This window comes from Olea europaea, unplaced genomic scaffold (genome assembly GCF_002742605.1).
Source record: "Olea europaea var. sylvestris unplaced genomic scaffold, O_europaea_v1 scaffold1849, whole genome shotgun sequence".
Lineage (NCBI taxonomy): Eukaryota > Viridiplantae > Streptophyta > Magnoliopsida > Lamiales > Oleaceae > Olea > Olea europaea.
In genome coordinates, this window is record NW_019236266.1 from 32151 (window position 1) to 56663 (window position 24513).

General features: G+C 32.7%; 2 protein-coding genes, 1 non-coding gene and 1 pseudogene across 3 annotated transcripts in view; 1 reads left to right on the forward strand and 3 right to left on the reverse strand.

Moving 5' to 3' along the window:
• LOC111378656 (Golgi apparatus membrane protein-like protein ECHIDNA) overlaps positions 1-877 on the reverse strand; it is a 3650-nt gene extending 2773 nt beyond the window's left edge. Inside the window, exon 1 of the mRNA XM_023001886.1 lies at positions 643-877. Within this exon, the coding sequence (XP_022857654.1) occupies positions 643-657 (15 nt within the window). The 5' untranslated portion in view covers positions 658-877. The remainder of the gene's footprint in view (positions 1-642) is intronic.
• A 1899-nt stretch (positions 878-2776) lies between these two features.
• LOC111378652 lies at positions 2777-4681 on the reverse strand (annotated as a pseudogene).
• Positions 4682-18107: 13426 nt separating this feature from the next.
• TRNAD-GUC lies at positions 18108-18179 on the forward strand. The gene has a single exon. It is a non-coding gene; the product is annotated as a tRNA-Asp (tRNA).
• A 3042-nt stretch (positions 18180-21221) lies between these two features.
• On the reverse strand, positions 21222-22027 carry LOC111378657. Its single transcript, XM_023001887.1, has one exon. The coding sequence runs from the start codon at positions 21961-21963 to the stop codon at positions 21454-21456; it is 510 nt and encodes a 169-aa protein (XP_022857655.1). The 5' UTR covers positions 21964-22027; the 3' UTR covers positions 21222-21453.
• Positions 22028-24513: the final 2486 nt, after the last annotated feature.

Consider the following 24513-nt stretch of genomic DNA (forward strand, 5'->3'; position numbering starts at 1 on the left):
CTTCTCACCTATTTATATTCATGTAAATGATATCCAAACAATTTAAATAACATTATCAGTTCTGAGGATTCATTTCAAGTTTATTGAACACAAGTTTGCATGCAAATGCGAATCATAAGATGAACATAAAAAGAGAAATATATCACATAGTAAATTCCTTAACTTTCCAAATGTATCAGTTAAATCAAGGTAACGTCCCATAGGAAAAAAAAAATAATGAGAGAGAAATTATGCTCCGCAAGGAGACACATAATCACTGGTCAATCTGCTAAATCAATATTGTTGCATTGCACCGTACAAGCTAAAAGTATAGTAGCATTTTATCAACTTGCGAACGTCATCTCCATATTTATATACGGAGCAACAAATATCCCTTTCCACATCCACCAATTGCAAGTTCGCAACAATTCAAACATGAACCCAATAATCCCTCAAGACTTACCCTTTGAAAATAGAACTAATCGAGCCTCCCCATTTAGGTTTAATGTAAGAAAACGAAATAAAGAAACAGATATACAGAACTAGAGGTGTAATCGATACCATTTTAAGCAATAATCACAATCGATTCATAAACAGTGTAGCCACTACACAGCGGAAAGTCTATGGATTGGGCACGAAATTAGGGATATAATGAAAACTTACTGGATTCAGATCCATTCTGGGAATTACAATTCAATCGCGTCCTTCAATTCAGCAGCTTTGAACGTTTTTCCAAGGTTCATAGAAATTAACAGATTTCAATTCTTGTACTACGAAATATCGAAGCAAATTTCTTTTACTTTTCCTGGGTTTAAAAATGGAAATTTAGGGATCGGAAATTAGGGAGTTAATTGTCCCAACGGTGATTGAGGTCTCGTCCACGTTTAAAATGTTGATAAGGTCCGTGTATTCAATTGTTGACTGTAAGTAATGTCGAGTTTTAGCTTGGGAATAAGTTGTATCTTACTCGCTAAAATAACTTTCGTCTTAGACTTCGAACTAAATTGATAACGTTGCTAACGGAATGCATATGTAACATTTCATCACACCGTTAAACTTTGAAATGATCAAATTTTAGCCATTAAATTTTGAAAAAAAAATATCTTCTATTGTTCACTGAATTTTGGCAATTAAACTTCGAAAAAGGTCTTCCTTTGCTCACTAAGAATTTGAATTTAACCACACATTTATACATAAATTCAAAAAAATTCCCAATTTTCTAATCACATTCTCGAAAAAATAAAAAAATATTACTATTTAGAACTCTTATTTAAAAAAAATAGTGGCCATCAAACAATAAGTTGTTAAAAAAATTGAACTTTATTTAATTTTTACGATAAATGTATTGTGTATTTCATTGCATTTAGTAATCAATTCCTTTGCACAACTTTGCAAGGATTGTCTATGCCGCTATGAATGATTACTCAATTACACAATAATTAAATTTAAATTAAATTTAATTTTTTAATAATTTGAAGCTATTTTCATCATAATATTTGAATTTCACAGCGAAACACACAATAAATTTGTTTATTGTTAAATAAAATTAAGTTCAAATTTTAACAATGATTTTTAATTAAATCCAAATATATTGTGAGCCATAGAAAACGTTTTTCAAAGTTTGTGGCAAAAACTCGACCATACTCACTGAATTTTGAGGTGGTCGAATTTTGGCTATTGAATTTTGACCACAAAAATTTGAGATGGACGAGTTTTCAAATAGTATTTTTTGTAAATGTGTTGTTAAAAAGTTAGAAAAATTTTTTAGTTTACATGTAAAATATTTTATTATATAAATGTGTTGTTAAATCCAAATTTATAGTGATTAATAAAAGACGTTTTCAAAGTTTAGTGGCCAAAATTCGACTTTTTAAAAGTGGCCAAATTTCGACTACCTCAAAGTTCAGTGAGCAATAAAAAATATTTTTTAAAATTTAGAGTTAAAATTCGATAATCTCAAAGTTTAACGGTATAACGAGGCACCACATTTGTATTTCGCCAACTATATCACCAATTCCGTTAGAGATTTGAGATGGAAGTTAAGCTAGTAAGTAACACACAATATTTTTAAATTCAGTGGCCAAAACGTGACATTTTAAACTTTAATAAGCAATCGAAGATATGAACCTAAATTCAATAACCAAAACTCGTCATTTTAAATTTCAGTGAGCAATCGAATGAATCTAAATTCAGTAACCATCCGAACAATTAACTCGAAATTAGGCTAGTTATAAAAATTTGCATCGTTTTGCTTTTATATTAATTTACACTTTTTTTTTCTTTTTTTTCCTGCCCTTTCCTCCCATGATTTGCTAAGCCTAAAAAAAATAGTTGACCTTATTTCGAAAGTAAATTTAAATACATCTTTTTTTATTTTAAGTTAAAAGTAACTTATTAAGAAATTATTTATTTTTAGTTGAACAAATATTATGACAATATTAATAGCTTATGCATTTTAAAAAACCATCTAATTTTACATTTATATAAGATAGTTATTAATAACTAATCCTACATAAAAAAAAAAGCGCTTCTTTGGTAAATTTTTATAAATTTTATCAACTTTTCAATTGGTTAAAATCAAATTTCAAATTTAACCACACATTTCACCTAACTCACAACTTTTACGTAACTTTTCGGCGATACATTACAGTAACTTTAATCAAAATCTGCTATTAAAACCCTTGGCAAACACCTTATAAGTAAATAAAAATCGCCTATGGAGTGATGAACCTCACTATCTCCTCAAAAATGGAATTCATAATACAGTGAACATAAATTGCTGACATAAAATCAAGAACTACGGGTGTACACAGTCATAAAATAGATGACCAGGAACAAACATGGATGATTTAAAGAATCTATTAAGCCAAAGTTCCTCCAAAATAGACACCTTATTGACTCTAAAGGAATCCATAATCTCGCGAATCTCACTTTCCTCTTCCGCAAATACCTTCTCGGGTGTCTGTATTCTTAATTCATATAATCGGTTGTTCTCAACTCCAAGAACTGAAAGATAGCGCCGATCCCATTCTAGACGGGCCACCCATTCCTGTGGCATCACAGCCAATTCATTGTTGTTCGCATATGACTTTATGTTCACCTGGTCATATCAAAAATGTAATCAGCACCAGATATGAACTTTATATGTCACTTTGCTATGAAGAAGCAAACTCAAGGCATTTTAAGTATGTAACTAATATGCCCCCCAGGGCACATCCAAGTTGGTGGAACAATCACATTGGGGGGCTCTGAAACCAAGCGTGGGGAGTTCGATTCCTGGTGGGAATCTTTGATCCAATAAAGGAGGAATTATTGGTGGATTAATCACCATGGAGGAGGCTCCCTTTGGGGAAGTAGTAAAAGTCATGTGGGAACTTGGGAACCAACAAGGGCACATTCTGCGATTTACCTCTCTGAGCAACTGAGGAACCGGAGGTTCAGAGACGAGGATATAGTCTGGCGCAAGTTGGGACACCTCGTTAAAAAAAAAAAAGTATGTAATTAGTATGAATTGGAAATGCTCCAAAACTATTGCATCCTTACTTTTTTGCATAGTACAATCCCAAAATTTGTCAGAATAAAGCCTAACAAAGAACTCACCTCGATCTCATAATATAGCCTTCAATCGTTAGCTACCCTTGAGGAAATAGAAATTCACGCCTGACACCAAGTCTGGTAGACATGAACTCTGTCAAGTACTGTCTAAGTACATTCTTTCCTGCTTCTTCTGGTGAACCCAAATCTTCTACGCACTTGTACCTGGAGGATGAAGGTGATGAAATGTCCACCGAGAGATTTTCATCAAGAAAATAAGGATCCCTGAAGAATATGTCGGCCCCAGCACCACGCACTTGGATCCAGTTCTGAGAGTACTTTAATGAATAGCCGTGAAAAGTATCTATGTATTCCCTGAACCCAACAGGTTGTGCATATGAAATATTGAGTACATTAGCTGGTGAGAAGATGCAACCTGCGAGGATTGAAGCCATCACATTTCTTCTTGGAACTGCAAAATCTTTATTCTGGTTATAAATTAGAAAATGTCTCGTAAGAAATGTTGATAATAACGTAGGGAAATCCGAATACGTTAATGAACTCCAAGGCACGAAATGAAACGTTATCTTTTAAGAGATGTTTCTCCCCTATTCAACAAAGTCACAACGGGGTATAATAGAAAATCTCTCTCAAGATACAATGGAGGTGTTTAATTCAAATTGTGACTATTTGATCAAACTAAGAAAACACTCGAATATAACTGATTGATGCCAAGAGAAAGAAGGAAAAATAAATTGTTTGATGTGTTTGCAAATGAGAATTCTCCCAGAATTTATAGACATTGAGGCAACTATTTGAAATAGGTGTATCCCTTGGAAGTGACTGTTAAAAATGAACAGATGCACATATTCAAAACTTTTGAAAATAAAATTCTCTTTCGGGGGCGTTGCCCCGAGCCTCCACGGGGTGACCGGGCAGGTCGAACTCCGTTGCGCAGCGACAAACACTAATCCGGGCGGCAAATCATTCGCAAAACAAAATATTAAACACATGCAAAATGATGAAAAATATCTAACATATCCCCCCTATTTTTCAAATTTTTGATTTAAAAAAGATGAAGTGGCTGCATCACAAAAATTGATTGCCTACGTACCCTTAACGGGATCAAGCCACCGTAGTTCATGCAAACACACACAAAAGGCATCATCGTAGGAAATCGTACACAAATGAAAGTAGCTTTTGACTTTGAACTTTCACTTAGTGTAAACAACTCAAAGTCTTGTCAAGGTGCTATGGTGAACGAATCTTGAACCAAGGACCCTATCATGACTAACCGGAGTCATTACACATACTATTCCGATAAAAAAGGAGTGTATCTTTTATACCAACGCATTAATGGCCTTGCGTATATCCCGAATTTCATGAGTGCTTTAGAGACGGTCTAAATCTCATAGAAAATGGCCTGACTTTCTCACTCACATATGTAAGTTCTTTATAAAGTAATTCTGCGAGTTACTTTCTCTCTCAATAGAACTTATTAAGGAATTAAATTCATCCTCAACCATGCAGAATACATACACTAGAGATTTTATGAATGGGTTCGAATTAATACTCTAGTGTCTCGTCTAAGTTAGACTTTAATTTGTTTGTACCCTTTGAACTTTGTTTATATTTCAAAACATAAGTAGGGTTCCCATTAAAGCTAACTGAAGTTACGTAGACCTCAATCCCATTCCTTTCGATGTTTTCGCAATCATCTCTCTAGCCAATCCTTTTGTCAAAGGATCTGCTAGGTTATTCTTCGACTCTACATATTCAACGATGATTACTCCTTGCTTAAGTAATCCTCGAAGAGACTGATGTCTAATACTGAGATGTCCTTGCTTACCATTGTAAGTCTTGTTTGCTACCGAATACAAAGTAACTTTACTATCACAATAGATCATCACAGCTGGAGATGGTTTCTCCCACAATGGGATATCTATTAGCAAATTTCTTAGCCATTCAGCTTCTTTACTTGCATCAGCCAAAGCAATAAATTCTGCCAACATAGTCGAATCTGAGACGCATGTTTGTTTCTTAGAACACCAAGAAACAGTTACACCTCCTAAAGTAAAAATCCAACCTGTTGTGGATTTAGAATTCGATTCTATGTTGTTCCAACTTGCATCGCTGTATCCTTCAAGTACAGCGGGAAATCCACGATAATGTAATCCATAATCAATAGTTCCTTTCAAGTATCTTAGAATTCTTGAAACTGCATTCCAATGTTCTTTTCCTGGATTGCTAGTGAACCGACACAATATACCAACTGCATATGCAATATCTGGTCTTGTGCAGTGCATAGCATACATAAGACTTCCAATCACACTTGCATATTGTAGTTGGTCATAAGATCTACCAGTATTTTTCATTAACTTAATACTAGGATCTATTGGAGTTGATGCGGGTTTATGATCCATATAACCATATCTTTTAAGGATATTTTCAATATAATGAGATTGATTCAGCAATATGCATCCATATTTTCTTATTATTTTAATCCCTAAGATCACATTTGCTTCGCCTAAATCCTTCATGTCGAAGTTAGACTCTAGCAATTGTTTGGTCTCCTTAACACTTTCTAAGTTAGGACCGAAAATAAGCATGTCATCTACATACAAGCAAATAAGAGTACATGTACCATTTCTACATGTAGAATAGATACATTTATCTGCTTCATTAACCTTGAAACCGTTAGACAACATTACTTTATTGAACTTTTCATGCCATTGCATAGGGGCTTGTTTTAAGCCATAAAGACACTTAACTAGTTTACAAACCTTCTTCTCTTGACCAGGTAAGACAAAACCCTCGGATTGCTCCATATATACTTCTTCCTCCAAATCACCATTTAGAAAAGTCATTTTTACATCCATTTGATGGACAACTAAATTGTGAGTTGAAGCAAGAGATAGCAACACGCGGATGGAAGATATCCTTGCTACGGGAGCGAAAGTATCAAAATAATCTATGCCATGACGTTGTTTAAAACCTTTAGCTACTAATCGAGCTTTATACTTATTTATAGAGCCATTTGCATTTAATTTCCTCTTGAAAATCCATTTACAACCTATTGGTTTAGAACCACGAGGTAAATCAACCAATTTCCATGTTTGATTTGACATAATGGATCTCATTTCATCATTGATTGCTTCTTTCCAAAGTACAACATCTCGAGAGGAAATAGCTTCTGAATATGTGACAGGATCACTATCATCATTGAGCATTAGCTTAGTTTGATGTGTAATATTATTTACATCACCTTCTAGCAAATAAGTCACAAATTCAGATTCGAAAGTTTTTTCTTTCCTTTGTCTCTTACTCCTTCTAGGTTCTATTTCGGAATGTGGTTCAACAGAAGTATCATCAAGAGATTCTTCATGAGTTCTCAACTAGAAGTAGTATTATTTTCAGTTTGTATAGTTGAAGACTTGTATATATTTTCAAAAAATTCAGCATCAATTGATTCGATAATATCATAGGATTCTAACTTCAGAAACCTATAAGCAGTACTATTTTTTGCATAACCTATGAATACACATTTATAAGTTTTACTTCCTAATTTAGTGATCTCTGGATTTGGTTTTCTCACATATGCGAGACATCCCCACACCTTGAGACGACTAATATTAGATTTCCGATTGAACCACAACTCATATGGAGTTTTGTTAATCTTCTTCATAGGAATCCTATTTAGAGTATAACATGCACTTAAGATTGCTTCGCCCCACCATTGATCAGGTAAACCAGAACTAATAAGCATGCAATTCACCATTTCAACTAAAGTCCTGTTTTTCCTTTCTGCTACTCCGTTTGATTCTGGCGAATACGGTGGAGTAAACTCGTGAACTATACCATTAGTTTCACAGAATTTTGCTAATTCTGCTACTTGGTATTCACCTCCTCTATCAGAACTTAGGACTTTAATTTTTCGATTTAATTGATTTTCCACTACTGCTTTATAAATAAGAAATTTGCTTAAAACTTCATCTTTACTTTTTAGTAAGTATACATAAGCATATTTCGAAAAATCATCTATAAAGGTCACAAAGTACTTGTTCCCTCCACGTGAAACTTTACTATGCAGATCAGCCACATCGAAATGTATAAGACCAAGTAATTCAGATGTTCGCATAACATATTTATGTGGTTTACACGTTATTTTACCTTGAACACATATTTCACATTTGTTAACATCATCAAACTTACATTTAGGAATAATTCCTAAATTATGCATGTTCTTAATGGATTTATAATTTATGTGGCATAATCTAGCATGCCATAAAGGTAAAGAATCAACAGTATAAGCAAAGTTATCATTTATTAGATTCATTTTGAACATACCATTACATGAGTAACCTTTTCCGATAAATACATTATTCTTAGATACTATAAGGCTATCAGACTCAATTACAAGCTTAAAACCTGCCTTGTTAAGGCGATCCCCAGAAATCAGGTTCTTGATCATTTCAGGCACATGGAGAACTTCTGCCAAAGTCAGATTCTTTCCTGAAGTGAATTTCAGTTCAACTGATCCAATTCCAACAACTTTGGTATGAACATTGTTACCCATTTTCACTTCTCTTCCATCGGTGCATTCTTTGTAAGTCTTGAACTGAGATTTGTCATTACTTACATGAATTGTAGCTCCTGTATCCAGCCACCATCCTACTTCAAATCCAACTGAGTTGGCTTCTTCGACCACAGCAACAAAGTTTGGATCATGATTTCCATCAGTCACATTTACTTGATCCTTCTTTGTTTTTTCATTCTTTGCCTTCTCGTCTTTTATTCGATGTCGGCATTCACGAACAATATGACCAGATTTCTTGCAGTAGAAACAATCCCCCTTGAATTTTTTCTTAAAGGTTTCTGCATAATCTTCCTTAGAACTGGAGGTTTTACGCTTTTTGTTACCCTTATGATTTCCTTGAACCATGTTTGCCTTTTCTGCCGCTTGATCATTATTCTCTCGTTTACGAGAGTCTTCCTCAATATGCAAATGACGCATGAGGGATTCCAGGGTATGCTTGGTTTCATCATGTTTGAGTTTCTTTTTATAGCCATTCCATGAACTTGGTAATTTTGCAATAATGGCTCCAACTTGAAATGCTTCAGGCAAGACAATTTCAGCATTCTTAAGATTACTAACAATAAGTTGTAATTCATGTACCTGGGTAAGAACAGACTTACTGTCTGTCATCTTGAAATCAAAGTAATTACCGATCAAGAATTTCTGGTTGCTTGCTTCTTCAATACGATACTTGTTGTCCAATGCCAACCACAATTCTTTTGCTATTCCGATAGTCCTGTGTGCGCTGTAAACAGAATCTGATAATGCATTCAGAATATAGCCTCTGCACAAAAAATCATCATCTTTCCGTTTCTTCCGCTGTTCTTGTAAATCCTTCTTGCATTCATCTGAATCATCTGCTTTTTCTTCTGGAATAGGCGCGAGATCATCACTCAGAATGTAGGACAGTTTGATTGCTGTCAAGAAGAATAAAACCTTCTCCTGCCAATGCATGTAGTTTTGTCCATCAAACCGATCAAGACGAATCAAATCTTGATTCATGACTTGAATTGAGGGTGCCACAGATTCATTTACTGTCAGATCTTGAAACGAAGACATCTCTTAAAACTGTTGATAATAACGTAGGGAAATCTGAATACGTTAATGAACTCCAAGGCACGAAATGAAACGTTATCTTTTAAGAGATGTTTCTCCCATATTCAACAAAGTCACAACGGGGTATAATAGAAAATCTCTCTCAAGATACAATGGAGGTGTTTGATTCAAATTGTGACTATTTGATCAAACCAAGAAAACACTCGAATATAACTGATTGATGCCAAGAGAAAGAAGGAAAAATAAATTGTTTGATGTGTTTGCAAATGAGAATTCGCCCAGAATTTATAGACATTGAGGCAACTGTTTGAAATAGGTGTATCTCTTGGAAGTGACTGTTAAAAATGAACAGATACACCTATTCAAAACTTTTGAAAATAAAATTCTCTTTCGGGGGCGTTGCCCCCGAGCCCCCATGGGGGGCGCGCCCCCCTCGACCCCCGCGACTTGACCGGGCAGGTCGAACCCCGTTGCGCAGTGGCAAACACTAATCGGGGCGGCAAATCATTCGCAAAACAAAATATTAAACACATGCAAAATGATGAAAAATATCTAACAAGAAACCGTGCAAATTAAAAATGGCGCGACTCGTGCATATGAGATTAGTTCTCGATGTTGCTTAATTGAAGAGTCCATGGCATATGCTAATGTATGATTATGATTATGATTATGATTATGATTTTTGTATATCGTACTCCAATTGAAAGCCTACATCAAATGTAGTGAATGCTTTATAGACCATATATTTAGCTTCTAATATTAATTGGGATGACGCCAAGATTAAGGTTTCCAACTTTTCTACATATGCATTAACCTTTTATATTCGTCACCATTTCAAGAATGACAGACTATGCTGAAGCTAATTTCAACAGGTTGCTTCATCCCGTCATAGGTTCAAGTTGCAACTGCCACAGCAAGCCGTTTGGTGTATATTCTAAAGTACATGTATGTATGCAAGTAATTTTTTTTTCTTTTGGGCTAGAGCACATACTATATGAACTCTGTTACACCCCCTGAGCTAATTATAGCCATAAAATTAATTACTTTTTTTCTGATTAACATTCTAAATGACGGAAAGTAGAAACACATGGTGTTCAGGCATAAAATGAATCGCACAAACTAATCTCTAAACCTTTTCTAAACACTAAATATAATGCAGACCACAAAACTTTTAGCTTAAATGAGTATGATTCAGCAATCACTCATATTCTTTTGGTTGTGGATTGTTTTTAAAAATGGTAGGAATGGCTTCTTTGATGATATAGCAAAACATTTTATATATGCATAAACCTTTATATCGTCGTGAACTACTCATCCCAATGGATTCCATAATGTCTCAGATATGCGAAACTAGCTCTTTTTCCAGTCTAGGCACGAATATGATGCCAATATTGAAACTCAATCAAAAAATAGACAATATTTTCTTTCTTTTTCAAGGACATTGAGAAAATAAGGCAGATGCTTACATAAAAGTTTTCTGTTTTCCCTAATCTGGGCAGGAAACATTCATTCTTGAATTGGTCTGAATCTGTAACGACCAAGTACATTCTCCATTTTGCTCGCTGCCTGGCTATTCGTGTGCAGCCGTTAGCTTACGTGTCTCTAAGGGAAAGGTCTTGGGCATGAATTGCTGAAATGTCATGTAATGAGCCACTGGGGAAACGACACCGTTTAGTTAAGTTGTAATCGTTCGTTTACTGTTCATTTTCTGAAAACAGGACTTCAAATATGTGTATTTATCCTACATGTGCGAAGGAAGTGGGGTCTGTAATGTGATTTTCTGCCAAATTGGGTGTTAACTGAAGCAATTCAATTCAGTTCTCTTTCTGTTGTTCTTATTTCACGTCGTTTAATCCCTCCCCCTTCTCTTTTATCTTTTGTTTGTTGGAGTATTTCAGCTCGGATTGAAACATTTATTTGAGTTACGGTTTCGGCGTCGCAGAAGCAGGAGTCCAACCGTGACATGAAACCGAAGGAATACTATTGAGGGGACGCAATGAATGTAAGCTAACGGCTGAACGTGAATAGCCAATGCGCGATTAGACAAGACGAGAAAGCATGAGGTCTTTACAGATTCCCTTTCGAGTTTGCTGAAGACATTTTAACCATAATCATACCAAAACTTCATTATCTTTCTCTTAATCATAATTATCCCAAAAACATAATGTACTTCTGAATATTATCATTGATAAATTAGCATATTTATGAAAATTTAAAAAAAAAAAAAAATCAAATGCCGCAGGAAACGGGTAGGAAATTTGGGGCTAAAAATTTATTTCAAAGCTAGGTAACAGTAGTACATAAAGCCAAGTGCGACAATCATGAGCAATACTACATGAAAATAGCCGGAAAAATCTACAACGCCAAAGAAAATGCAATTAGGACATAAAATGAAGGACTCGCCCCGTCTAATTTACAATAAATGGAAGGTCGGCGGGGGTGAAACTAAATTGACAAGTTCATTATTGGACGACCTGTCCGGTTTCGGGGAGTTCGAGATCGTGGGCAGAAGATTAAGGAACCATGGGGGTTTGAGGAACAGAAGGATATCTTGGATAACAGAACAGAGGAATAGGTTTTCCGGATAAGTGAAAATAGAATTTTTATTTTTATTTTTTATCTTTTATTATTTTATTTTTTTCAGATGCTAGATAGGCAATTTAGCATGATGGAAGAATAATCGCACTTCCATTTTTTTTTTCATTAAAATTACTTCTTCTTTTTTGTTTTTCTTTAATAAATTCTTTTACTTTAATGAAACATAAGCTTTTGTAAAATTAATGAGTCAATCCAATTGTCAAACTCGATGACTTTCGCTAGTTAAATACGCTGCTTGTTGTACAAAAATAAGAAATCAATATACTGAATTTTGTAGGCAAAATTGTATGCAATAAATTCTTTTATACGCTCTTGAAGTCTTGCCTCAAAATATTATGTCTTTGACACAATTCAATTACAAGATATTAGAATGTTTAGATTGACAATGAGTCATCCACGAAGATGTGCACGCTATAATAGAATTAGTTTAAATGAGTCTACTTGTCTACATTTAGATGATACAATCGCATCCCTTTATCTACTTTAGGATGGTTTCATGCCATGTAGATGTCAAGCATATCCAAATAACCATGTCATTGTCACATTGAATTTCATATTATTTTCGATTTGAAAACTTATAGCTCCCGACAAAGATACACAAGTATAAGTGCACCTTTAAAACATCCTTCACTATGAGTACTGTTGGAATTGTTGTTCAAACATTCAATGAAAAACGAAATGGTATGAAGTGGAAATATAAACCAAAAATCGAAAGCCAAAACTACTATGTCTATGCGACCGCACGAATCCTCAATATGCGGTCACATGGGGCGTTGCAGGGCCTAAAGGCCCTACATTTTGGGAACCCTTTTTTTTTTAATTTTTTTTTCCTATGCGACAGCATAGGTTCCCAAAATGCAAGGCCTTTAGGCCCTACAACCGCATATTGAGGATTCGTGTGGTAGCATAGATATAGTAGTTTTGGCCTTCGATTTTGGTTTATATTTCCACTTCATACGACTTCGTTTTTCATTGAATGTTCGAACAACAATTTCAACAAGTACTGGACTTGAGCTAAATAAGGGAAAGATTCTCTACCGTCCATCCCCATCATTGTTGCCGTTAGATTCACATAAAAAGGCCAAAATGTTTAATTGTAAAAGAGTAAAAACAGTCATTCCATACTTATCCACTCACTAAGGAGCCGTTTGTATAGAGAAAAGGGGAATGCAATAAACGAACAGTTACCTCCTTCTAGTACATACCAACAATCGGTGGAAAGTGCTGTAGTAGACACCCAAAAATAAAATATTTACTTCTAAAAACAAATGTAGTGGTGGAAGTAAAGATCGTTCCCACAATGAGTGTGTTTAATTTTATGCTTCGTAAATAAGAACGGGGGATTTTGATTGTAACGCAAACAATTCAAATTAAAATATATAAAAGCAATCAAAAGAACATATTTGGTCCAAGTCAACATCCACCATCGGAATTTCACAACTGATCGTAGATACAAGTATGTATCAATTCATATTTTGAATATTCACATTTTCCCATCTCCCCTTAATTGTAGTTAATTAGAAAACAAGCGAGCCAACTAATCCTAATTACTACGACCCTGTTTGGAGGGCATTTTTTTGGCCAAAATATTCATTTTCCTACCGTTACCACCTGCTGGCAGCTGCAATAATTGACCATTACACTCTCATGTGGGGCCTAGTGCCCAACAAACGGTCCAAAAATTCATTTTCTTCTTCCCAAAAATGCCCTCCAAACAGGGTTTAAACAACCCAAGACAAGCGCTGCAGATTTAATCTAATAACAACCTTAATAACTAGAGAGATCGATGAAGCTAAACAACACAACACATGAGCAGTTGTATTTAATTTAGTAAAACATTCTTCCTAAGATTTAACAATTTGTGCGCAGCAAATTATTAAACCCTAGTTGCTTCACAAGTTAAAGGGATCAAACAATTACGGATTTGGTGCTTAACTTAGTTGTAGATTGCAATAAATAATGAACTAGTAGGCCTCCTAGCGATTAAATGCAACAACATAAAAATAAGTGTAGAAGAACATCCAATACCCAAAACATGAATTAAACTAGGAAAATAAATTAGATCTCACAATTTGAATGGTTCCAAGGCTTCAATCTCCAACGACCAAGTACAATAATTTAGTTACACATAATAATCCTAAATGCAAAATAGAAAAGAGGGGATGGAGGCCTTCTGTCTCGTTTTGGGACGATTTTAGGGTTTATAAAGTCATTCATGATTTGTTTCCATAAGAATTTTAATCAAATAAGGAAACTAAAATTTTCCCATCAAAGTTATACTATACGACCGCATAGTTCATCTAAAATCATTCTGGCAATTCTCTGAAGATGTGTATGCGATCGCACAGGCTTTTCTGCTATGCGACCACATAGGAGTAAAGTACTTCCGAAAAAGCTTGCATTTTACTCCTTGAACCTCGTTTTCACGTTTCTTGACTTCTTTGCTCGTTTTTCCTTCTTCTAGTGCTTCATGTCTTCTTCAAATTAGCCTTCAATTCTTTCACATCTTCATCTTGCTTACAGTTCATCTTTTGGGTATTTACAATTTGATCCCTGAACTTTTATTTTCTTCCACTTTAATCCTTTTTTGCTCGTTTCTTCCAATTTCCACCGTATTCATCCATTCGCAACCTAAATAAAAATATAAAGGTACTGAGTACATTTAGGCGTTAATTAATCATGAAAATGTAAGTTTTGTGGATGAAAAATATAACATTTTACGTCATTATCAATTGACATCAACTGTACACGACATCACCAACAATTGGAGCAGTTTCTTTCACTAAAGGTCTCTCACTAAGAAATTCTATAGATCGTTTTGCAAGCGTAAGTTAAATCTTCAACATTTTGTAGTTCGATTTTAACCCCTAAAAATTTAAATTTTGAAATGAGTTTCTCAAGTTAGTTGATTTATGTTATATGCACAGTTTCCTCATACATTTATCAAGGATATATGTTCCTACAATAAGAGATTTTGAACATGAAGCTCCCGAATATGGTTAGTGTCCCACAACAACTTACTCTATCCTCTACCACGAACTCCACTGCTGAAGTACGTCAAGGAAAGAAATTGTGATGAGGTTGAACATAACAAATGAAGGTGGTGAGGAAGGGAACCACTTGTAGTGAATTGAAATTTTCTGTACCTTGGATGCTAGTCTTGTAATGGTGTTTTTGTGCTAATGTTGTTGAATTTGTGATGTTGCTGGTTTTGTTTCTGTTGATTTTTCTTCTGTTGACTAGTGCTTTCTAATGCACTAGCGATGTTGGGAATAAATAAGTTACCAGAATTGCTCTGATACCATTTGTTTAGGGCTAGATATGGTCCAATTCGGTTCGATTCTCATTAGAACCAAAATCAGATCCAAAATTTTCGGGTATTTAGTAAATGGAACCATCGGGTCCAAATTTAATTATGAAATCATTCGGGTTTGGTTTTACTCGGTTCGGTTCTGTTTGATTTTCAAGTTTAGTATTATAATTAAAATTTTTAATAGTTTGCAAAGCTACATTAATTCAAGTAATGATATGTTCAATCTTAACTCTTACAAAATAACGTAGTCCAATCTTATATATTTTTTGTGTCTCTCTTTGCTAGATTTTAGATAGCGAACTCACAATAATTAAAGAAGCATTGTCGAGTTTCAATTCAATTTCTCCAGAACGGTAGAAACGGCACTATGATTGATTAACAGATTTGGATAAAACATAGATCAATTTAATTAAGTTGGCTTTGAACTGAAAATTAGAAAGAAAAAAAACATATTTTTCTAATTTGAGCTAAATTAACTAGTTAACAAATTTATTTTGAAAAATAAAATAACTTGACTTATTTAAAATAAATTAATTAAAAAATTAGGTAGGTTCAATTCTTACTTGATTCTTCGGTTCTTGATCTAGAATCGAGATCCAAACTAAATCTGTCAGTTCTCGATTCAGATACCCGTTCGGGTATTTAACTTCAAAAGAACTCCTCGGTTCGATTCGGTTCGGGAGTTTTGTCCAACCCTACACTTGTTGATCCCGGCGGTGTTGCAAGAATTGAGATTTAATGGCACAACATGGAATATGTAATGTAGACAATAGCACAATGATAGAAACAAGATTAAAGTAAAGTAAATGACGAGAAATTAGTAGATGAATCAATATTTTATTCAAAACAATATGAAGAGAATACAAGGAACTAAGCAATAATGCTTGACCTACACTGATTGAAGAACCACATATTTATAGGGACACACCAAACCTAAAAATATCGTAAAGATGGAAATAATATAAAAATAACGTGGAATAAAAGAAATAATATATTTCCAATAAAATCACATGAAAATAAGGAAACACTATTTTTCAATAAAATCACATGAAAATAAGAAAACAATATTTTCTAAAAAATCCACCTTAATTTGGGGCAAAAAATCTGACAAAGGGTGATTTGCTTTCAACTTTTTATGGTTTACTTTAGGGTCATTCAATGCGAACTTTATGATTTTTAGGGTTGTGTTGCGCAATGTTTCTAGTTAAAACCTTTAGAATAGACAAAGTCTATATTTGGTGGGGATTAAAATTAGATTTTAGTAAATTTTGATAAAAGATAATGAAATGTGTAGTTTAAAAGTTGTGTATCTTTTGAAATATATTAAAATTATTTTTTGAGTTGACTTGTATTAAAATTTTAATCCCGAAAAAAAAATGAAAATTAATCAAGATACGACTTTTTTATTTTATTCTTCATGTCCAAAATCATGTCAAAATAATCCAATCCCTCCCTTATAGTTATTTCACAATATTTTTTTTTTAAACACAAAAAAGTAAATGCATATTCTGCTGAGAGCTTCTAGATATATGTAGGTAAAATTTAAAATAATATTTTGTTAGTCAAAGTTAAGAATAAATTCATCACCTTGATATTTAAGCATTTAAAAAATACTGGGAATAAATAACTTATTTTTAAACTTAACCACAGAGATCCTTTCATTTTAGGTACTTTTATACAAGATCGATTCCAGAATTATTTTACTTTTATTTTTTTGGAAATCTTAGAGTTTTTAGAAATCACTTGTTATTGTTAAAAAAGTGATACAGTTGTTGTATTCTGAGAGTGATTGTCCAAAGGAGTCGTACCAGTTAACAACGGGCTATTTTTACTTTGGACATGGTGTTGTCATGGTTATTGTCGTTCAATAAGTTTTCTTATTTTATGCATTTTATTATTATTATTCTATAAAGGTATCTTCAACTAATTTTTGAACAATTTAATCATCGAGGTTGATGGAGGAATGATCCTAGACTATGTACAATTATTTAATTTTTCTTTTTAAAGAAAATTAATTCTAGTTTAAACGTGAACCAATAAATTATTAGGTTTCATTTTTCTGAAAAATCCACTCTTATTATTTATCTGGAAATGTCATTACGAATGAAATCACTATCATTATTTATCTTTCACACTGAGCAGCTTATAACTCCATACATGCTTTCTCCGTCTCTCTTAGTTCTGTGCATACTGGCGAGTCGCCAGGAATACCATAAAAAGAGAGACGAAAAGATTGGAAGAACATGATGATGAGTGTAACAATTAACTTCTTTTATATGTAATAACAAATACTATAATCTAATCTAATTTTTTAAAATATTTTTTCCTTGAATGTATCGATTTTCTGGCAAAAGCTGTTATGCTTGGTTCATATAATTAGCTGGTTATTAAAAAGATTTGTTTATAATATAATGGGCAAATTATTTCCTTGAAATTATATATTCAAACATTATCAATTTAAGAATACTATTTTTTTTTTTATGACTGATTATGAAAAAATTAATTATACAGCAGGTTGTGGTGTTACAATAAATTTGAAATCCAAAATTTTGAAATAGAATTTTCAAGACTTTACACAAAATTTAAAAAAAAAAAAAATCCTTATAATTTTCAATCTCCCCCGTAATTAAAATTTTATGAAATTTACCTCCACAACTCTACTCTCCTGACTATGCCTCTACTTACAACTTATACATAGATATACTATTTGTGTGATTTTACTCTACGTTGAAGTTTTTCTATGTTGTTTAAAACTTCCTAACTAGCAATATGGAATTAAAATCCTGAGAAGATATTTATGTTTGTGATTTTTACACTTTGTTCAAGTTTTCGTATATTGTTTAAAACTTCCTAACTAGCGATATGGGATTAAAATCCTGACACGATATTTATATTTGTGAATTTTACACTATGTTGAAGTTTCTGTATATTGTTTAACACTTCATAATTAGTGATATGGGATTAAAATTCTGACAAGATATTTATATTAGCATGCTACGCTAACGAATAATAGCAAATATATTTAAAGCACTGTGGCAATGTATCAAACAGGTCGTTGTAGTATAGTGGTGAGTATTCCCGCCTGTCACGCGGGTGACCCGGGTTCGATCCCCGGCAACGGCGATGCTTTTGTTTTCGTATTTTTTAGTGACAACCGGAAATTGACAAGTTTGACCTTCTATATGGTCCGTCCGTTTGTTGACCCTGCCATGTGCTGACTGCAGAAGGGGCCAAGGACATAACCAAATTGCACAGATTTCAATATTAAGTATTTCCACTCTCGTTTTTAAGTGAAAATAAAAAATAATAATAATAATAATAAACTACTTAATAAAAAATAATTCTTGCTACATGTTTGTCTAAACTTAAAAGTTACTTTTAAGTCATTCTTACTTTTATGTTATTACCCTAACGGATAGCTATTTTTTGGTTCTCATTCAAGTTCCCGATTCAAGTTTAAATGTCATTTCGTTCTTATAATTAATTATATTTATTTTTATGACATCAATGATTGATATATTCATAAAAAAAAATTAAAATATATATATATATATATATATATAGTGAAATATTGCATTATACTTTTTATTTTTGCGTCTATTAAGTACTACTTAACGAGAACTTGTCATTGAGTGATTCTTAAGAATTTTGTATACTTGGAGTAGGTCAAGCCAAGTATTGTAAAATTGTTGTATGGAGTATTGTTAAATAAAGAATTGAATAAGAGAAATAATATTTATTGACGATTTCACACAATATATTATAAATCGCTCTATAATATTCAAACTTGATTCTTCATTTTTGTAATTTTCTGATTGCTCCAAAATCATGGAAATTGAATATAGGAAATTTTTATCGGTTTATTAAAATATTTGCTTAATCGAAATTCACTTAATTTTTTGTCTAATTCCTACAAGCAAGCCTAACTTGATTGTACATGCCTAACATTATTTAGTAGTTAAATTCCACATCTACCCACCTAGACAAATAAAAGAACAAGAAAATGGTTTTTCAAATCTTTGAGACCTTTTCATTATCAATAGACTTCACATAATTTTAGTTTAATTCACATGAAAATTGCAAAGGCTAAATTAGCATTTCACTATAATTAGTAATTACATTCAATTTTCTATGTTCATTCACGACCTTTCACGCACACTCGCACACGCAGACACGCACACTACAATTCAATCAATTAATACGCCGAAGGGCTCACGAACATTATGTATCGTGGACCATTTTAGGTTATAAAAAAAATAATAATAAGAAATAACTAGAAAGCATTAGATTTTTCAGTTGCTCCTCGAAGAAACGAGTTATATTGAAAATGGAAAAAGAAAAAGGTTGTGTTTGGAGGTTAGAAATCGGGAAGGAAACGAAAAGACGAAATCTGGATGTAGTTTTCATAGTTTGCTTAAGCAAGAAAAATTCATTAAGAATTAGCATTTCTGTTTTATGTTCTCCAATTTCTCCAGCTAGCACCATGTTCTTTTATCATCATATTATACTTAAACGGGGTAATCCCATTACCCTCATTTGGCCCCAATTCTTTTTCTCATTTTTTTTCTTTCCTTTATTTTCAATCACATAATTTTTCATAAAATAATATTACACGAAAATGAAAAACTTTTCATTCTTTTTCAACCACACGTTTTTCAAAAAAACACTATTTCAACCATTAAAATTTGAAAAGAAAAGGGCCAAACGGGATAAATTATAATTTCTTAATTATAATTAATCTCTGCAGATTGCAATATTATTAATTATAATTTCTCTTACCTGTTGTGATTCAGGGTGGTCAGGTTTGTTTACTTGCCAACAGCAGCTACAGGGGTTTTATTTATGATTTTTGAACTAATCTATTTGTACAATTTTGGCTAACAATGATGGACGGCAACATTGATATTGTCAAAATCTAAACCATTAATTAAAAAAATAATTTTTGAAATGGATGAATGTCGTGTAGCAAGTATGGCTGTCAATCAAAATTGTTAAAAATAGATTGTACAAGTAGCATGATTGATTATTTTTCATGGCTCCACTAATAATACGATAAAATAATAAAAGATTATGAATGCTTATTAGTTATTAATGTTTCGTCAATGAATAGATTAATATAAAATATAAAGATAAATACTGAAAATTCTCCAAAAAATAACTTACAATCTATTATATTGAACAATATAATAGATAAAGATATTGAATATAAGTACATGTTTGGAAAGGTGTTCATATTGAATAAAAATACTTTTTATTAAATTACTTTTATTCTCACATTTCGTAAAATTTATTTTTTCTCAATACATTGACTTGTAAACATGAACCAAAAAAATCAAGCAGCCAAAGAAAGGAAAATTTCAGCTAATAATGGGCCATAGACCAGACTCAAAAGGTGCCTTGCCTTTAAAAAAATTTGATAAGTCGATAATAAAAAATTTAAGAACCGTGGTGGTTGTGGTGGTTCCCTCCTACACCAATAGCGACATTTTCGTTGATATTAACATACGAAGATATATCAAAAATTATAAATTTTTTTTTGAATCAACAACATATATCAATTTCAATTAGAATCATCGACGGTCGTATGTTAACCGATCACCAAGAAGTTCTGGTGATTGAAATACCTTCAATGATTTCTGATAATATCAATGACGACATTTAATGTCGCTGATTACTACATAATGTGTGCCAATAACCACAAATGTTGTGGTTGTCAATAAATTCATTTAAGTAACCGACAAATGTTGATCTCAATCAGAATTATCAACTATCATGCCGTCGATGATCAACGATTGAATTTTGTCAATTATATCGTTCCCTTAATTTATCTAAGGATGAATGAATTTGTTATTTATTTACCGTAGTGGGTACGTATTAAATGCAATATACTCAATAAGTAATTGATAGAAGTACCTAACGGTCAAAAAACAACGTCAACAAAGGCGTGTAGGTGCACTATTCCGTGGTGGGGATTGTAACTTTCCATAAATTTCCCACAAATCCCAGCAAATTTATGATCATAAATAAGAAACGAAATTGTGAGGATTATTTCCAGAAATTAGAATAAAGTATTTGAATTGAATGGTGGAATAGCTAGATCGAGAAAAATATTGAATATTTGATGTGATTTTTTGGTTGTTTATTAAATAAAATAGAAAATCTCCCTCGAAAGTCTCTCAAATTTTCTGTATTTTTTACTAAATCTTTTGATTCTCCTAAAAGGAAAATCTACAATCTGGGAATTGAAATCATAATTATGGATTGAAAACCAATTAAAAAAGATGTGCAAACACAAAATCATTAATTAAAATCATCTGTATTTCAAAATAAACTTATATACGTCTTATGCTTCCATTAGTACCACGTAGAAAGACAGGAACTCGACTAGGCATCAGCATTAAACCTCTTTCACTTCAACAGCTGCAGCAGTTTCTTTAACTTCCTTAGCAGCAGCATTCTCCTCCTTCACATCATTTGGCTCCTCTTTGATCTCAAAAGCCGACACCGGAAAGATTCGCGACAGCCCGGCCGGAGTCTTGAACGTGATCTTTCCGGTCGGCGGATCGTTTACGTAAATCTCATTGAGAGTGATCCATATCAGCAGTTCCTTGGCCTTGACACCTGTCAGTTTCTTGATCCTGTTTGGCTCAACATAGGCTGTTACCTCTGGTGCATATTGGACCAGCCTCCCAATTTCCTCAAACTTGTGCTCAGTCTTTTTCTTCTGTTTTAGCCAAACAAACCCTGTGTCCTTCACATACCCACATTCTTCTATGTCCTCCAATGGCAGAAGCCCATTCGGCAACCCAACTTCTGTCAGCAAAAACTTGGATTTTACTTGGCAGATATCATTTCCAGTGTAGAACTCTGTTGCAGAGGATCTAATCTCATCTGTGATTAGAGACATTTTTTTTTTCCCTTTGAAATTTTATGATGTTTTTCTTCAAGTGATAGTTGCGTTTGAGAAGGATGGGATGCTGCAAATATATAGTCGGGATCCTAGAATATTAGCCTTGGCCTGGGGAAAAATTGCTAAAATACCCTTATTCAATGTTCTAAAGTTCACTTCGAGCTATTGTTAAAAAATAATAAATACATGAGGGCCGTGCAAATCTAGTCTAGTTTTACTTTCGCTCCACAAGGATCAAGATCAAATAAATGCGCATTCTCGTTCTGTCAAGCGAAGATATACTTCTAACCTCTCAGAAACTAATGATCTGGAGAGACAAAAACCCTTTAGTTCGTATTTTTATGGTAAAAAAAAAAAAGAAGAAGATAGGATTTCTAATTATTCGGATCTTTACCGAATTAGATGTAATGGTCGTTGTAATATCATATCCGACCATTCTCCACCAGGATTCTGATTTATTCTCAAAGAAGCGGATAAATAGATTCATCATTCCACTCCAATCGATTCAAGAACGTGAGAACGAACTACAACGACGTAACATGATACGTGTTAAGGCTCAATCATTCCTATTCCAAACCGATTCCTGAATTTTCGGTCCGATTTATCCACCATAAATGAGGTTGGATGGGAAGTTTGGACAACTCAAATATTGTAATATCAAATATGATTTAAAGGATGAGTATTTTGGTATACAAATTTAAGACAGGAGCAGTTGTACATTAAGGTGGAATTAAAAGTAGGGATAGAGGTGGTTGGAAGGGGACCTAACAACCAACTATGATTGACAAATTGGTAAAATTATAAATTTAAAAATGATGTCACTTTTTTTAGCGTGTGGGCGATGTATATCACTATAATCATGTATGATTACTTATCAGATATCAATCTCTAAGACACTTAATGCGACATTCCATGTGGGATGTAGCTGTAAGAAAAGGAGTGATTCAAGTAAATAAGATGAAAAATATCTCTTATTACGAACAGTATTTCAAACAATTTAAAAGTTGTTTTAGCCATTTAATATTGCTACATTATTCACCTAATTATATACTCTCGTCGTCCCATTTATATATATTAATTAAATCTTATTTAACATTTATTTGAGCCCCATTTTTCATCAAAATGTGTTCTTGAACAGTGATTTGACCAATTTCAATTAGATATTCTTCAATAAAATAATATTACATGTAAATCCATTTTTTAATCATATATTTTTCATCATAACACTATTACAAAATGCATTTTTTTTAAAAAAGAAAGTGGGAGCGGCTCAAACGAGCCCTTAATGTTATTGAAAATGCAATTTTTGCCAAAAACAATCCTAACCTACCCTTATTTATATTTGTAAAATTTCAAGATTAAGTGGGAAAATTTGATCATAATTAGAAAAAATAAATAATGATATATTAGTAAACAAAAAATAAAAATAAAACATTCTCAGTAAAAAAAAATAGAACTATATAATTGAGTCATCCAATATAAATGAAACAGAGAAAGTGCAATTTAATAATCATTCACAACGAAAATTGTAAAATAAAAATATTGTATAAAAAAAGGTTATAATTTGGGTATAAAAGAGGTTATAGGTGATCTGTTTCAACGGCTGCGATTTGACCGTAGATAGAAAAAAATAATAATAATAAAATAAAAATTAAGTGTGACTAATTTTTCTAAAGACTAAATCAGACCATATTAATTAAGTACCGACTCTCACATTAATAGGTCATTAATTGCTCGTCTGGTGGGAAAAAAAATAAAAATAAAAATAAAAAATTAGAGCCACAAAATTAAATTTGAGAGACTGTTTCCATCAGATTTCCATCCATCGCAAAAACTTTTCTGGTATATAATAAATGCTCCATTCACAAGCACTAAATAATATAACCGATAAGATTTTAATTTTTTTTCTTGCTTAATATTCCATACGTTTCATAAAAATATGCTTGTTTTTATTTTCAAATAGATTAAGGAAATGGAATTATAATGGAGTCTTACATTTTTTTTCTAATATACCCCTATATTTAACAATAATTTAAATAGAAGTAGTTTATATTGTTTATTAAGTAAAAACGAGAATAGACAATATAAAAATAGTAATATGAACATGCAAATTTATGTAAAAAAATATTAAAAGAGAAAAAGTCATGGCAGAGGAGGAAAAAATTCACTATATCAAAAAATGAGTACAAGAGAGGAGTTTCACTCAGTGTTCTAACATACACACATATACTTTGCAAATACCGTATTTGCTTTAGGCTTTTTTGAAATATCTCATATATAACGTAACAGGCAGTGGCGGACGTAGATATTTTGAGTTGGTAGAGCACAATCAAACTTACAAAAGATATAGATTTACGTTTATCTTGAACATCACCAAATTTATCATCCATTTTATTTCCAATATCATTTTCATTCTTTTATCTCGAATAATCCTCTCATTAACATTGTGATCATCAAAAGAAAATGCATATTTATGTTTAAATTATTTTTCAATCACAATCAATGAAAACAATCATTCAAGTATATATATATATATATATATATATA